Consider the following 17,143-nt stretch of genomic DNA (forward strand, 5'->3'; position numbering starts at 1 on the left):
CGCGGCGCTTCTCCAGAAAACACCGCTAAAGACTAGAGCATTAGCGGCGCTTCTCCAAAAACGCCGCTAAAGACCTGAGCATTAGCGGCGCTTCTCCAAAAACACCGCTAAAGACTTGAGCATTAGCGGCGCTTCTCAGAAACGCCGCTAAAGACCAGAGCATTAGCGGCGCTTCTCCAAAAACGCCGCTAAAGACCCGAGCATTAGCGGCGCTTCTCCAAAAACGCCGCTAAAGACCCGAGCATTAGCAGCGCTTTTATAAAAACGCCCCTAAAGCCCCGAAAGGTCGATCTTTAGCGGCGTTTTATGTAAAGCGCAGCTAATGCTCGATTTTTAGTGGCGTTTTTTACCCAAACGCCACTAAAAATGCCGCTAAAAGCCTGTTTTGGTGTAGTGACATGGATTAAGTAATTAGTCCACAAGCAATGTTGGACATTTTCATAATGCCAAATTTCACTTCAGATTTAGTTACCCATAATCATATTTAAACAAACAAAAATACAACAATCACACAAAATAGGCATAACTAGAAAACATGAGAAAAATGAGAAAAGCTTGAAAACAATTACAATGGTAGCAAAGGAAATGTAAAAAAAAAAAAACTTAAAAATCAGATTTTTAATGATGAAGGAAATTGATTTATATTAAAACCAAGGATTAAGCTGAAAATACAAAGAGTTAAAGGTACTAAACAAGCAAATAAATCCTAGCTACAGTGATAATTAACTTAACTAACTACTATTATTGGAACCAAAAAAAACTAAAAGAAAACATGAATTAAACCCTAGAGTTATGGAGAAGAAAACTAAAACTCTAAAAATAAAGAGAAAAATTGAAAACCATGAAATGTTAAGTGTGCCTTTTGTTCAGCCAATTTTTTGCCCTTTCTAGCAAATTATAGATCCAAAAATAGTGACCAAACTGTCCTTGATCGTCTAATTTTAGTTAGAGGACATGTTGGAAAAGGATTAACCTTACAGTTATATTTTGTCTTCTCTCATCAATGATATTGCGGTATCTAAAGTTTGGTATCACGATATTCACAACAGTCTTGGGGATCCTTGGGAGTTTTGGATATCGCTATACCTTATGACCAGTATCACGATAACAACTGTTGATGGCTCAATCTTCCTTGTTTTTAACATTGTTATGGGTATTATGACTTTCATGCTTTGATATGCGATACCCACTTTCTAGGTGACATTTTCGCTCATTCCAGGCCACCATGGGCTCTCTACATCACTCACCAACCTCATTAGATTTCCCGGGTGCCATTTGGTCATCCCAGGTCACCAAATAGAATCAAAATGCACACTAATCATTTATTAATATAAATAACTAAAACTAAATAAAAATACAACAAAGATATCTAAATTGCTCGAAAATAAGCTTTCAAGTGTGATGGAGAGCCTAATTTGACATATCAATTTACAACAGATCATAAACATAATTTGCGGAACCTTGTTAAAATTTCGGATTTCTTTATTAGTTTTCTTTCAATATTTTGTACGGTACATTTGTAGTAATATATCAATTCCACACAAATTAAGACTGCAAATTCTAACTTGTTTATACCCTCAATGAAGCTACCTAAAAGATATGAATTCCACCGCAAATTTTGTATTGCTTGGAATGAATTGACTATCATTTTCTATTACTTGCCACAAAATTAGAATTCTGATAAGTTTATTTCGGAATATGATTAATTTTGGTTAAATTGGAGTGAATATTACTATTTCTGTTTTAGCAATTAAAGCAACCTATATGTACCCTTTTACACTCTGCATTTTTCCATGTTTCGATTCATTCCTTCAACTCTGCTATATATTATTACTTTCTCCTTATAACCAAACCTTTTACTGCTAACTTGTAAAAAAATCATGAAAATACAACAGAGATCATTGAGACATTTTGTTCTCCTTGCTCCTTTACTGAGCAGTAGCAAAGATTATCGAGACTAAATTGAAAGTCATGAAAGAAGACATAAACAACACCATCATACAAAATGTTACACTCAAACAAACCATTACAGATAGTACGAAATGCAATGAAAGACAGAGGAATTGGTACAATAATAAAGACAGACACATACCAATGCAACCCTTCACCATAGGCAAAACGGTCTACAGAACAATAAATTATGAAAATACAACACTAATTCTTGAACATCATTTGCAGTAATTAGATCCTTCTTTGTATATTGCTTCGATTGCCTTTCTTTGACTTTCTTCTTCGCCTCTTCTCTTGTTGGTTTTCAACCAAATTCACCAACCATTTCGGCTTACCAGTTTGGAAAACAACATATCCCACGGACATTCCAAACACCACTCCGCATCCATAACCTATCAACACCACCTTCCAACCAAATGCAATGTTTGATTTTGAGCCATCTTTTTCAAGCACATTTGGAGGTGCTGCCTCAATGATGTTGCAACCTTTCGAGACCGGAAACCCACATAGTCCCTTATTCCCTTCATATGAATCATTTCCAAATGTGTTGAATTGTTTTCCTTGAGGAATCTGACCATGGAGTTGATTTTCAGAAACATTTAAGGACGAAAGAAATGGCAGATCTGCCAACCTATTTGGAATCGTCCCAGAAAACCTGTTTGAAGATAGGTCCAACCATTCAAGACTTGTCAAATTCCCTATTGAGGTGGGGATACCACCATTAAGGTTATTATGAGAAAGGTTGAGCCCTTTCAGTAAGTTAAGCTTCCCAATAACCTTTGGAATACCCCCTTCAAACTGATTGTTTGATAGATCAATGATCATCCACATGGTGAAAATTTTCACCAATTCCCTATCTTGTCCTTTCATAACAATTCCAATGGAATAGGTATAGAAATTACCACTACCACTCAGAGCATACACCCCCATGTACGACACTGTACTACCAATCTTCTCTAGATTTATGATAGCCTTGAAGCTGTTGATGTATCTCACTGGTAGGGGTCCAGAAAAATAATTACTTGAGAGGTCAAAAATTTGGATTTTAGAGAAAAAAGTGCTAGAATTGGAGCTATTGACAGATAAGGAACCATGCATATGATTTGACTTCAATACAAGAACTTGTAGCTGTGGAAGACTTCCCAACCAATGAGGAAATGTATCATTGATCTTGTTGTTACCAAGATCTAGCACTTCCAGACCATTACAATTAAGGATGGATGGTGTCAAAGGCCCTTCTAACAGATTTCCGTTTATGTTGAAGTAAGTCAATCGGCATCCCTTTGCAAATATTGGAGGAATCGTCCCATAAAACTTGTTCTTCTTCAGATTCAAGAATTGAAGGGTGTTGCTGAAATTTCCGAAACATTGCAGAATTGTTCCACTCAAGTTATTGTGGGACAAATCAAGAATTTGAAGAGAAGTGACATTGCAGATTAAAGAAGAGACCTCTCCATTGAAACTATTGTTTGAGATCAGAAAAACTTTGATCGTCGAAGCTGGAACCGGAAGATTTCCACGGATCAAATTGGAGGTTAAGTCAAGAATTGCAATATTCTTCCATGGAAAGTGCTCAACTTCTGTCAAAGAGTTGTGAGATACATTTAAGTAAGTCAAAGAGTCATTCCCCACCTCTTGCATCCACTGTGGAATCTTGCCTTCAATTCCGTTGTAAGAGAGGTCTAAACTTTCCAAACTTCTAAGCCCTTTTAAAAATTGGGGGAATTCACTAAGATTGCAAGATGACAAAAATAAGCTTGTAAGATTAGCAGTAGAAGTAGTACTAGATGTTAAGGATAGGCTGTTATATGAAAGGCCGAGATGTTTGAGATTTGGAAGGTTTGAGAACATGCTAAACTCTATGACACCACTAAGATTATTTGAGGATAAGCTGAGGAAGGTAAGATTGAGAAGTTGGAATATTGAAGATGGAAGAGGACCTTGGAGTTTATTATTTTTTAGATTTAAATATTCTAAGGAGGGAGAAGTATACAACCATGACGGAAGTGTTCCATTGAGTAAATTGTTAGATAAGTATAAATATTTTAGATTAGGAAAAGCGGTTACCTCATCTGGAATGGAACCTTCTAATGAATTTTCTGTTATATCCAAGAATTCAAGCTGCGTTAGATTTAGAATTGACAATGAAATTTGTCCACTCAATTGGTTCTGCGACAAGTCTAAATGAGTGAGTTGCAAGAGGTTCCCCAACGATCTTGGAATCGGTCCACTCAATTGGTTCTGCGACAAGTCTAAATGAGTGAGCTGGCAGTCTAAATGAGTGAGTTGCGAGAGTTTCCCCAATGATCTTGGAATTTGTCCTCTCAATTGGTTCTGCGACAAGTCTAAATGAGTGAGTTGCAAGAGTTTCCCCAATGATCTTGGAATTTGTCCACTCAATTGGTTCTGCGACAAGTCTAAATGAGTGAGTTGCAAGAGGTTCCCCAATGATCCTGGAATTTGTCCACTCAATTGGTTCTGCGACAAGTCTAAGCGAGTGAGTTGCAAAAGGTTTCCCAGTGATCTTGGAACCGGTCCTAATAAGTTGGAATAGTAGAGAACTAAAAACTTCAAGGACACAAGATTCCCCATCGAGTCAGGTAATCCTCCAAAAATATTTGCGCCACTAATAACCAAGTACTCCAAAGATGATAAATTTGTGATTGAGACAGACATTCCTTGAAAGAAAGAATTTCCTGATAGATCTAAGTACTTTAAGGCCCGTAGATTATTAACTGAATCAATGAATTCTGTAGAGAAGGACATGGACGACAGATCCAAATGTTCAAGATTGTTGCTCCGATTGAACTTCAAACGATCAAGATTGAGGTTTTGGTTGCCTCCCAAGTTGAGGAGATTGAGGTTTGGCAAATCAAAAATGTTTTTTGGGAATTTTCCTTGCAAATCACAATCAGCAAGACTGAGAGACCTTAGAGAAGAGGATAGATTCATGAAAAGATGAGCATTAACAGAAGACATGTTGATTCCATCCAAAAACAGATGTCTGACCTCGGTTAGGTTGTGAACAAGTCCCTCCACAGCATGTTTGTCAATTGTAAATTGCTCATAGTCATAAATCCAACAGGAGAGATCAAGTGAAACCAATTTTGACAGGTGGGAGACTTGGGATGGGACCTCTCCTACAAATCTGGTATGAGAAAGGTTGAGATATACTAGACTTTCAAACCGACCAAACTCAGATGGAATTTTGGAAAGATTAAAATCATTGTAGGCAAGGTTGAGTTTTGAAGGTGAGGAAGAAGGAAAAGAGTGGTATTGGAAGGGAAGTTGCCATATAGCCAACTGCAGCTCAAGTCAAGGGAAATAACATGAGCATTTAGGTGGTCACAAGTGACCCCATCCCATGAGCAGCAATCTGTACCCTCTTTCCATGAATTTGTCTTGGGATAAGATTTAAGGCCTGTAATATGATCGCAAGACAAAGAAGCATCCTCTGTTATGGAAAAAGAGTTCTTGAACTGGATTAGTGAAGAGCAGGAGTACTGAGATCCTGAAGAAGCATAAAGATGGGTAAAGAAAAGGAGTAGGCAGAGAAAGAGATAGGAGGCCATGTTATGTTTGTAGAGGAAGATAAAGGATAGGAGTGGTATTTATAGGCGACAAATAAAGCTATGGATATTAGATTTTCAAAATTTTTGTATTTGTCACAATCATCAACAACCACTTCCTTTTCACCATATATTTTTCATTCTTAAAATTGGATGCTTTTTTTTAGTAAAATCTTATATTTCATTTGAACTCCCTAAACAACTAAAAAATTAAGATTGACTTAGTCTTTTTTCTTATAACACATAAAGAATGTGAGTCTATTGATCACTTGCTTGTCAACCAAAGCTAATTAATATGGAAATTATTTTGCACACAAAAGAGTAAAATTGTGCTCTATTCACTACGTTTGAGGAGGAAGACTGCTGGAAATTTAATCATCGATTCCATAAAAACTGTTTACTTATATCCATATATATCTATATATATATAACCTCATAATTCAAATTTAAAATCTCATTTGTTATAAATTCTAATAAATTTATTTGGGACTAGTTATTTTTTAATCAAGTAAAAAATTAAAATCTAAAACCTCATTATTTGTTGACGTGTTTACTTTTATATATATATATATATATATTTCTCTTTTAAAAAATTAAAACTAAAAAAAATAATGATTTATTTGGCATTTTTTAACTTTACAAACAAAAAGTCATTTTAGCTTTTCTTTTTTTTTTTTTGGTCTCTTTTAGCCTTGAAACTTGTATAGTTTGTTAAATCACCTAAAAAAATGATGAAAAAGTAACATCTGTTAAATAACAAAACTAGCACCTACGTGGCTGATGTTGACCGTTAGTAGTTAATGGCAACACCTAAGTGGCTATTAACAGATACCACACCAACAATGTTTGTTGACGTGACGATGCCACATTATTAATAATCGCTGACATGGTAGTGCCACGCCATCGCCCATGGGTGACATATTAACCTTTGAGTTCAATTCAAATTTCTCTTTTCTTTGTTATAAATTAAGAATATAACTAATTTTGATGGGAATGGTAACTTTTCATTAACTCAATTTAAAAGACTATAACACGTAAAGTTTAGTCTTATTGCTGTCCGTGTCAACCAAAGATAATCCACATCAATGTGAGACATTTACATTACGCAGAATTCAACACATATATGAAAATTTTGCAGTATTGACTATTGCATATACTCTAATCCACAAAAAAAACTAAGACTATCAGTTGTCTATTGACTTCACTTGCTGTTACTTCCTATCACTCTCACCCAAACTTAATTTACAAGGAAGGTGGAAATTTCAGACATTTGCAGCACAATATACAATAATTCAACACAATTTGCAGTATTGACTACGTTTACTTGAGGGAAGCTACCTAAAAGCCATTAAACATTCATTATTGATTGCAATTATAATTATAACATCATTAAAAGAAACATATTATTTTAATTTATTGCTTAAAAATTCAAAGCGAATGTGGAAATATTTCATGGGTTGGCACTAAATGTGTGTCATTTTCGATTAATTGCAAGAAAACTATCCGGGAAACTGCATTTTTGTGGAAAAATTTTTGCTATAATGACTTATTTTGCCCTCTAACTTTATTTAAAAGATTATTTTAGTCCTCTATTTAATTTCAAATAGTTGCAGAACAATGTCCAATAACTCCATACAAAATAACAACAATTTGCAATATCGACTACGTTTACTCGAGAGGTAGATAGATGTGCAGAGGGAAAAAAAAGTTATGGTTGCTGGAAATTCTACCTTGTTTGTACAGTCGACTAAAAGCCATTAAGGATATCAATTCCTCTAATTAGATAATACCAAATGGGAGACCAATTAGGTTTACTCTTTAAACTTTTAGTCTCGTAACACCATCATTGATTAGTGTCAAAAGTAACATATTTTAGCCTCATTCCTAATACATTGTTGAGTGATTATGTGACATTAATTGTGAATTATATGCTTCTAATCCTTTATATTCATAATTTAATTCTTAATAGGGCGTTTGGGAGCAATAAGAGTGAAAAACGGTGGAAATTAAAACTTTGGAGCATTCTGGAAGCTATGCACATGCAACAAATTTTCAAACAGACAATCCACACATGGTCGTGTGGAGTCACACGTTTGTGTGCCCAAGGTGTGTCGACCTCAGGATCTGTGTGTGCTGACGGCTGCAAGTTATGTTTTTTAGGGGATTTAGCACTTTAAGATCATATATATTGGGAAATAAGAATGGAAGCAAGAAGCTACAAGAGGAGAGCACAAAATTACTTTGAGAACACCATTGAAGCCTATTTCCAAGCAATTTTCCATCAAGATTCAAGAGTCTAAGTTGATTTTAGAGAGAGTTATCATGGATTTTTTTTATTGTAGTGGTTATATTGTATTTTTTGTGTTTACTCTTACCATTATGAACTGATTCTCTTAATACTTAGGGAAGATGAACCTTAGAATGAATTCTATTCTTTGATTTCTATTTTTATGCAATAAAATCTTAGTCTCTTTGTTTTCAATTATGAATGTTCTATTATTCTTGGGTTAATAATTCTAGAGTGTTAATTCATGTTTGATGAGCATAAGTCTGGGGTTGAATAAACCTTCTTGTGATTACATCTTGCATAATTGAATGGAATTGCATGCAACTATATAAATAAAAAGAGATAAATCTATCAGATTAAAGTCAAATCTAATAGGAAGATCCATTAAGCGAACTAATGCAATAATAAGAGTTTTAATTAGAAAGAAATTCTAAATGTTGTATATCATAAACGAGAAATTCTAATTAGTGTAATTTGTATTATCAAATGATGACTTCAAATGTTGATCGTCCTCGACCACAAACTATCTAAGTTTGCAGTGTGAAAGCAGCTACTTCCATTACAGAAACCTTTCACTGTATATTGACTTGGTCTTATTTCCTATAACACCTCATGTTTGGTCCTAGATGGTGGAAGACAGTAGAGACTCGATACAACACACCATTTGCACCTGCAATAAGCTTCTTTAAAAGGAAATGGGATCCACCACTTTTACCAAACTCACATCAACATTGTTATTGGGCTTTTCATTTCCTGAAGCACCTAATATTTGTCTCAACGTGTTGACTGGTTCCTCAATTTCACATATTCAATTTCAAAATAGATTAAGTTGTTTGGTTCAAATACCAAGACTGCCAACATCTATTGACTTCACTTGGTCCGGCTTCCTCTCAGTGTCAACCAAACTTAATCGACAAGTAATAAGGAAATTTCAGTCATTTGCAGCATAATGTACAGGAACTCCACGCCCACAAAATAATTTATAATATTTTGGATGGATGTTGCGTTTACTTACGATTAGTGTAAAAATAACGGTAGTGGTGAGATTAGATATTGTAACATGAGACCGAAAGTAAATTAAACTCACCACACCACAATCAATCGCCTATCCGAATTCACCCTAAGTTTGATGTGCTAGGAAAAAAAGCATGAATGATGAAGAATTAAAGCCAATACTTGGTAAGTACCCTAATTAGTTTACAAGTAAATATTTTTGGCACTAATTATTCAGGCAAACCTTAGCCAATAAAAAAAATATAATGATCTATTTGGTCCTCCAATTTTATAAAAAAGAATCATTTTAACTCAGGGGCATAATTAGGGGTTGACAAGGGCTTGCCTGAAATTACAATTTGGTCCTCCCTAAAATTGATAAAAAATTATTTAAAAAATATAAAGATATAGAGTATTAAAATGGTAAAATTGCATTTTTACTATCATAAATATTATAATTTAATTTCGGCCCCCTAAAAAATTTTCTGGCTTCTCCAATGTTTTATCCCGTCATTTAATTTTTCATTTTTTAGCCCTTTAATTTGTATTATTTGTCAAATCACCTCAAAATAGATAGAAAAGTTAATATTTATTAACTTTGTTGACGTGGCATCCACATGACAGTACATGTGTATGTAACGACAACAATCAATTAATTTTTTAAAACTTAAAAATATTTTTAATAATTTTTTGAATTTTAAAACTTAATTAATTATTGATGTGGCATTCATATGACAATCCACAAAAATTAATTAATAATTGAAAGTTGTGTTACATTAAAATTAGTTTGTTAGAATGGAATTCTAATAAATTTATTTGTGAATGATTACTTTTCCTTAAAGTGGAGTCAATATTACTTGGTTAACTATCTCTTTTAGCCAACTACAAAATTCAAGTCCATTACAAAATTGTAGAGGGACTAAATCCCTAAAAATAAAATGTATAGAGATTAAACTTTAAATTTACAAAGAGTACAAAAAGTTTGAATATATTACAACTATTAAATTTTCCCTCTATAATTTAGTTAAAAATAAATAAATAATTACCTCAACGTGAAACGTGGATAATAAACATACTAGTTTAATGTATATTTTTGGTACACTTTTTTTTTAGTAAGAGCATATCACCACCATGTCAGCAATTTTATGATGATGTGGTAGTGCCACATGTTACTATTTCTCTTTTAGCTAACTAGAAAATTAAAAAAGTTGAGCAGTTTCAGGTTCCAGCAAATGGAAAGGGGCTCAGTGATCTTACTCACATTGGACCTAGCACCCAGGTGGTTTGGCCAATAGTGGGCTAAGAAATCTTGAATGGCGATATGGATGGGGGTTTCCGAGGAATACAAAGAACCTCTGAGTTTTTTTTTTTCCAAATTTGATGAGCATCTAGAATAACTAGTGAATTACAATTCTATTGTACCACAATCGGTGCATGGGTCTTTGCGGACTTAATGTTTTTTGCCTGTTGGTTCTATTATCACAAAGCGAATCCAAAATTGGCTTGGTTCCAAGATATAGAATCTATGTTGAATCACCATTTAGCAAGGCTACTGGGACTTGGTTCCGTTTCTAGGGCGGGGCATCAAGTACATGTCTCTTTACCAATAAACCAATCTCTAAATGCTTTAGTAGACTCTAAAGAGATCCCACTTTGTAGCGTTTCACCTTTGGTAAAATCTCATCCTTGGTCCCTTTAAACTCCTTTTTGCTTTAATTTGATTGCTTTCTAGCATTGCAAATTACATAACACTCTTCAAATGTCTTATTAAATTCTCACTTTTACAAGTGCTATGACAATCAAATAAAATTCAATTCAATTTTAAGTTCCATATAACACTTATATAGCTACAAAATGTGTGTGTTTAAGTGTCCTCAACCACAAACAATCCAAATTTGCAGAGAAACCACCCATTATATATAGGTTTGCCAATGAGATGGCAAGCAGACTGCTAGCTAGGAATTCATGCATCTTTGAATCGCCAATTCAATTAATAAGCTTAACTAGAGGAAATAAGGACTTTACATCCACCAATTAAAGCAACCTATATGTACCCTTCTACAGTCTGCATTGTTCCATGTTTCAATTCATTACATCATTCCTTCAACTCTGCTATATATTATTACCTTCTCTAGATAACCAAGCCTTTTACTGCTAACTTGTAAAAAAATTATGAAAATACAACAGAGATCATTGACACATTGTTGAAGTTGGCTTGCATGCAGACCAAGAAGCACACCAAGCTGTCCGAGCCATGCAAGTTGCAGCTGAAGCTTATGCTGCTCTTTTGTTACTTTCAAATAGATATTTTATTACTTAGTTAGATATGAACTAAGTTGTTGATATGCTTGATGTAATTAGGTGCTGATAGATTGATAAATCAGCTTTACCAAGTGTACAAGCAATGTTTATCAAGTTACTAAGCCACTTAGTGGAGTTAGGTATATGTTTACGAAACATTTTCTTATTTTTGACCAGCTGATTGCTTGGTATATGTTTAGGTAACATTTTCTTATTTTTGACCAGCTGATTGCTTGGTATATGTAATGGCATTGTGCCTTCATTCAAATGTAATGAAATCTTGCTGTTTTTGTTTTGTTTGTTGAGCAAGATATCAATGCTTTATGCTTAAGTTTCTGTCAAAATTTCTCTTTCTGTTTTCTTAGTTCCTACAGACATTTTGTTCTCCTTTCTCCTTTACTGAGCAGTAGCAAAGATTATTGAGACTAAATTGAAATCCATGAAAGAAGACATAAACAACACCACCATACAAAATGTTACACTCAAACAAACCATTACAGATAGTACGAAATGCAATGAAAGACAGAGGAATTGGAACAATAATAAAGACAGATACCAATGCAACCCTTCACCATAGGCAAAACGGTCTACAAAACAAGAAATTATGAAAATACAACACTAATTCTTGAACATTATTTGCAGCAATTAGATCCTTCTTCGTCTACTGCTGCGATTGCCTTTCTTTGACTTTCTTCTTTGCCTCTTCTCATGTTGGTTTTCAACCAAATTCACTAACCATTTTGGTTTTCCAGTTTGGAAAACAACATATCCCACGAACATTCCGAACACTACTCCGCATCCATAACCTATCAACACCACTTTCCAACCAAAAGCAATGTTTGGTTTTGAGCCATCTTTTTCAAGCACATTTGGAGGTGCTGGCTCAATGATGTTGCAACCTTTCGAGACCGGAAATCCACATAGTCCCTTATTTCCTTCATATGAATCATTTCCAAATGTGTTGAATTGTTTGCCTTGAGGAATCTGACCATGGAGTTGATTTTCAGAAACATTTAAGGACGAAAGAAATGGCAGATCTGCCAATCTATTTGGAATCGTCCCAGACAACCTGTTTGAAGATAGGTCCAACCATTCAAGACTTGTCAAATTCCCTATTGAGGTGGGGATATCACCATTAAGGTTATTATGAGAAAGGTTGAACCCTTTCAGTAAGTTAAGCTTCCCAATAACATTTGGAATACCCCCTTCAAACTGATTGTTTGATAGATCAATGATCATCCACATGGTGAAAATTTTCACCAATTCCCTATCTCGTCCTTTCATAACAATTCCAATGGAATAGGCATAGAAGGCACTAGTAAAATCTTGCACACCCATGTATGGCCTTGCACTATCTTGTTTCTTGAGATTTATGATAGCATTGAAGCTGTTGATGTATCTCACTGGTAGGGGTCCAGAAAAATAGTTACTTGAGAGGTCAAAAATTTGGATTTTAGAGAAAAAAGGGCTAGACTTGGAGCTATTGACACGCAAGGAACCATGCATATGATTTGACTTCAATACAAGAACTTGCAAATATGGAAGACTTCCCAACCAATGAGGAAATGTATCATTGATCTTGTTGTTACCAAGATCTAGCACTTCCAGACCTCTACAATTAAGGATGGATGGTGTCAAAGGCCCTTCTAACAAATTTCCATTTAAGTTTAAATTACTCAATTGGCATCCCTCTGCAAATGTTGGAGGAATCGTCCCATAAAACTTGTTCTTCTTCAAATTCAAGAATTCAAGGCTGTAGCTCAAATTTCCAAAACATTGCGGAATTGTTCCACTCAAGTAATTGTGGGACAAATCAAGAATTTGAAGATAAGTGGCATTGCATATTAAAGAAGAGACCTCTCCATTGAAACTATTATTTGAGATCAAAAAGACATTGATGGTCGAAGCTGGAATTGGAAGATTTCCACTGATGAAATTGGAGCTTAAGTCAAGAACTTCAATATTCTTCCATGGAAAGTGCTCAACTTCTGTCAAGGAGTTGTGAGATACATTTAAGTAAGTCAAAGAGCCATTCCCCACCTCTCGCATCCACTGTCGAATCTTGCCTTCAATCAAAGAGCCATTCCCCACCTCTTGCATCCACTGTGGAATCTTGCCTTCAATCAAAGAGCCATTCCCCACCTCTTGCATCCACTGTGGAATCTTGCCTTCAATTTTGTTGCAAGAGAGGTCTAACCTTTCCAAACTTTTAAGCCCTTTTAAAAATTGGGGGAATTCACTAAGATTGCAAGAAGACAAAAGTAAGTCTGTAAGATTAGGCAATCTATGATTAACAGTAGAAGTAGTATTAGATGTTAAGGATAGGCTGTTATATGAAAGGTCAAGAAGTTCGAGATTTGGAAGGTCTGTGAACATGCGAAACTCTATGACACCACTAAGTTTATTATTCTCTAAGCGTATCAATTCTAGTGATTTGGATTGGAATTCTTTGATATGCCCACTGAATTGATTTTGAGAGAGATATATTTCCTTTAAGGAGGGAGGAGTATACAACCACGACGGAAGTGTTCCATTGAGTAAATTGTCAGATAAGTCTAAATATTTTAGATTAGGAAAAGCAGTTACCTCATCTGGAATGGAACCTTCTAAAGAATTGTTAGATATTGTCAAGTCTTCCAGCTGCGTTAGGTTTAGAATTGACAATGGAATTTGTCCACTCAATTTGTTCCATCCCAAGTCTAAATCAGTGAGTTGCCAGAGGTTCCCTAATGATCTAGGAATTTGTCCACTCAATTGGTTCTGCCACAAGTCTAAATGAGTGAGTTGCAAGAGGTTCCCCAACAATCTTGGAATTTGTCCACTCAATTGGTTCTTCGACAAGTCTAAATGAGTGAGTTGCAAGAGGTTCTCCAATGATTTTGGAATTTGTCCACTCAATTGGTTCTCCGACAAGTCTAAATGAGTGAGTTGCAAGAGGTTCCCCAGTGATCTTGGAACCGGTCCTGATAAGTTGGAATGGGAGAGAACTAAAAACTTCAAGGACACAAGGTTCCCCATCGAGTCAGGCAATCCTCCACAAATATTTGCTTCTGAAATTATCAATTGTTCAAGATTGCTGCTCCGATTGAACTTCAAAGGATCAAGATTGAGGTTTTGGTTGCCTCCCAAGTTGAGGAGATTGAGGTTTTGGTTGCCTCCCAAGTTGAGGAGATTGAGGTTTGGCAAATCAAAAATGTTTTTTGGGAATTTTCCTTGCAAATCACAACCAGCAAGACTGAGAGACCTTAGAGAAGAGGATAGATTCATGAAGACATGAGCATTAACAGAAGACATGTCCATTCTATCCAAAAACAGATGTCTGACCTCGGTTAGGTTGTGAACAAGTCCCTCCAGAGCATATTTGTCAATTGTTAATTGTTCCTCAAACCCAGAAAGATCAAGTGAAACCAATTTTGACAGGTGGGAGACTTGGGATGGGACTTCTCCTACAAACCCTGTATTGGAAAGGTTGAGGTGGAATAGGCTTCTAAACCGACCGAACTCGGATGGAATTTTCGAACGATTAAAATCATTGTAGGCAAGGTTGAGTTTTTGAAGGTGAGGAAGAAGGAAGAGAGTGGTATTGGAAGGGAAGTTGCCGTATAGCCAACTGCAGCTCAAGTCAAGGGCAATAACATGCGCATTTAGGTGGTCACAAGTGACCCCATCCCATGAGCAGCAATCTGTACCCTCCTTCCATGAATTTGTCTTGGGATAAGATTTAAGGCCAGCAAAATCATTGCAATAAGAAGAAGCATCCTCTGTTATGGAAAAAGAGTCCTTAAACTGGATTAGTGAAGAGCAGGAGCGAGATCCTAAAGAAGAAAAAGAAGCATAAAGATGGGGAAAGAAGAGGAATAGGCAGAGACAGAGATAGGGGGCCATGTTATGTTCGTCGAGGAAGAAGAAGGATAGGAATCGTATTTATAGGCAACAAATAATACCACAACATTGGTGTTACAGTCAAAAATTTTGTTTTTTTCACAATCGTCAACAACCACTTAGTCTTCTTTTTACCATATATTTTTCTTTTTTAAAATTGGATGCTTTTTTTTATTTGGTAAAATTTTGTATATCATTTCCACATAAGAAAAACAAAATTGTACTTCATTCACTACGTTTGAGGAAGAAGACGGCTAGAAATTTAATCCACCAATTTCATAAAACATGTATACTTATTTATATATATATAATATATATATATAACCTCATAATTCAAATCTAAAATCTCATTTATTATAAATTCAGATAAATTTATTTGGGAATTGCTATTTTTAATTCATTAATTATTTCTCTTTTAATCGAGTAAAAAATTAAAACTAAAAATACATAATGATTTATTTGGCATTTTTTAACTTTACAAACAAAAAATCATTTTAGTTTTCCATTTTTTTTTATCTTTTTTAACCTTGAAACTTATATGGTTCGTTGAATCATCCAAAAAAAATCATGAAAAAGACTTAACAAAACTAGCACCTACGTGGTTGATGTTGACCCTTAGTAGTTAATGGCAACACCTACGTAGTTGTTAACAGATACCACACCAACACTGTTTGTTGACGTAACAATGCCACATGATCAATAATCGCTAACATGGTAGCGCCACGCCATCGCCCATTGATGACATATTAACCTTTGAGTTAAACTCAAATTACTCTTTTCTTTGTTATAAATTAAGAGTATAACTAATTTTGATAAGATTTGGTTACTTTTCATTAACTCAGTTTAAAGAACTATAACATGTAAAGTTTGGTCGATTGCAGAATTCAAATGCAATGTGTGACATTTACGTTATGCAGAATTCAACACATATATGAGAATTTTTGTATTTCCACAACCATGATGTTGTTAGTGATCAACAACTACTTCCTTTTTACCATATATTTTTCATTCATAAAATTGATTAGTTTTTTTACCAAAGAAGTAAAATAATTAACATTCATGAGATTACAAAGTCTTCTTCCTTATAACAGGTCAAGTTTGGTCCCAAATAATTTTCCACACAAAAGAATAAATAGGACAAAGACTGCTACAAATTTAACTATCAATTGTCTATTGACTACACTTTAACTCGACAAAAAAAGACTAAGACTATCAATTGTCTATTGACTATACTTCTAACTCCACAAGAAAAGACTAAGACTAAGACTATCAATTGTCTATTCACTATCAATTGTCTAAGACTATGAATTGTCTATTGACTATCAATTGTCTATTTGACTATCAATTGTCTAACACTATCATTTGTCTATTGACTATCAATTGTCTATTGACTATACATTAACTCGACAAAAAAAGACTAAGACTATCAGTTGTCTATTGACTATCAATTGTCTAAGACTATCAATTGTCTTTTGACTATACATTAACTCGACAAAAAAAGACTAAGACTATCAGTTGTCTATTGACTATCAATTGTCTAAGACTATCAATTGTCTATTGACTATCGATTGTCTATTGACTATACATTAACTCGACATTAAAAGACTAAGCCTATCAGTTGTCTATTGACTATCAGTTGTCTAAGACTATCAATTGTCTATTGACTATCAATTGTCTATTGACTATACATTAACTCGACAAAAAAAGACTAAGACTATCAGTTGTCTATTGACTACACTTTAACTCGACAAAAAAGACTAAGACTAAGACTATCAATTGTCTATTGACTTCACACTTGCTGTTGCTTCCTCCTATCTCTCTCACCCAAACTTAATTTACAAGCAATGTGGAAATTTTGGACATTTGAGCCACAATGTACAATACTTCCACACCATTTGCAGTATTGACTACGTTTACTTGAGGGAAAACAAAGACATGAATGCTGGAAATTTTAACTCCTTTGTACCGTCAATGAAGCTACGTACCTAAAAGCCATTTAGGATATCAATTCCTGTAATTGGATTAATCTCATCGTTGTTGCAATCTTTTGATAGTTTAATCAAATCTTAAATATGTTACTCTGCAATGCTATAGTAAATATTACTCTTAAATTTGTCAATACATATATAGGTTTGGCACAAAATTAAGAATACACAAAGGC

General features: G+C 34.6%; 2 protein-coding genes and 1 long non-coding RNA gene across 5 annotated transcripts in view; 1 reads left to right on the forward strand and 2 right to left on the reverse strand.

The window, feature by feature from the left end:
- Nucleotides 1–17,143, reverse strand: part of LOC107931727 (receptor-like protein Cf-9 homolog) — a gene marked incomplete at its 3' end in the record, with an annotated part of 67,313 nt that overhangs the window by 17,413 nt on the left and 32,757 nt on the right. The gene's annotated exons all lie outside the window — the stretch shown is intronic.
- Nucleotides 11,546–14,103, reverse strand: LOC107941877 (receptor like protein 22). 3 transcript variants are annotated; one of them, XM_041092561.1, is made up of 3 exons: nucleotides 13,687–14,103; nucleotides 13,243–13,316; nucleotides 11,546–13,140 (listed from the first exon to the last, which is right to left on the reverse strand). In XM_041092561.1, the coding sequence occupies exons 2-3, from the start codon at nucleotides 13,249–13,251 to the stop codon at nucleotides 11,746–11,748; spliced, it is 1,404 nt and encodes a 467-aa protein (XP_040948495.1). In that variant the 5' UTR covers nucleotides 13,252–13,316; nucleotides 13,687–14,103; the 3' UTR covers nucleotides 11,546–11,745. The 3 variants fall into 3 exon arrangements, with proteins under 3 accessions (XP_040948495.1, XP_040948494.1, XP_040948493.1); XM_041092560.1 differs by having other exon boundaries at nucleotides 13,243–13,339; XM_041092559.1 differs by lacking the exon at nucleotides 13,687–14,103 and having other exon boundaries at nucleotides 13,243–13,669.
- On the forward strand, nucleotides 14,098–14,567 carry LOC121217022 (uncharacterized). Its single transcript, XR_005913229.1, has 3 exons — nucleotides 14,098–14,109; nucleotides 14,173–14,211; nucleotides 14,245–14,567. It is a non-coding gene; the product is annotated as an uncharacterized lncRNA (long non-coding RNA).

The sequence above is a fragment of the Gossypium hirsutum genome, chromosome D05 (assembly GCF_007990345.1).
Source record: "Gossypium hirsutum isolate 1008001.06 chromosome D05, Gossypium_hirsutum_v2.1, whole genome shotgun sequence".
Lineage (NCBI taxonomy): Eukaryota > Viridiplantae > Streptophyta > Magnoliopsida > Malvales > Malvaceae > Gossypium > Gossypium hirsutum.

What these genes read in the sequence shown, in the direction of transcription:
- LOC107941877 (XM_041092559.1), bottom strand. Translation starts at nt 13,476, where the DNA reads ATGTTCACAGACCTTCCAAATCTCGAACTTCTTGACCTTTCATATAAC. An exon ending in TTCCACAGTGGATGCAAGAG is followed by an intron (nt 13,141 to 13,242) that starts GTGGGGAATGGC and finishes TGGATGCGAGAG; the next exon opens with GTGGGGAATGGCTCTTTGAC.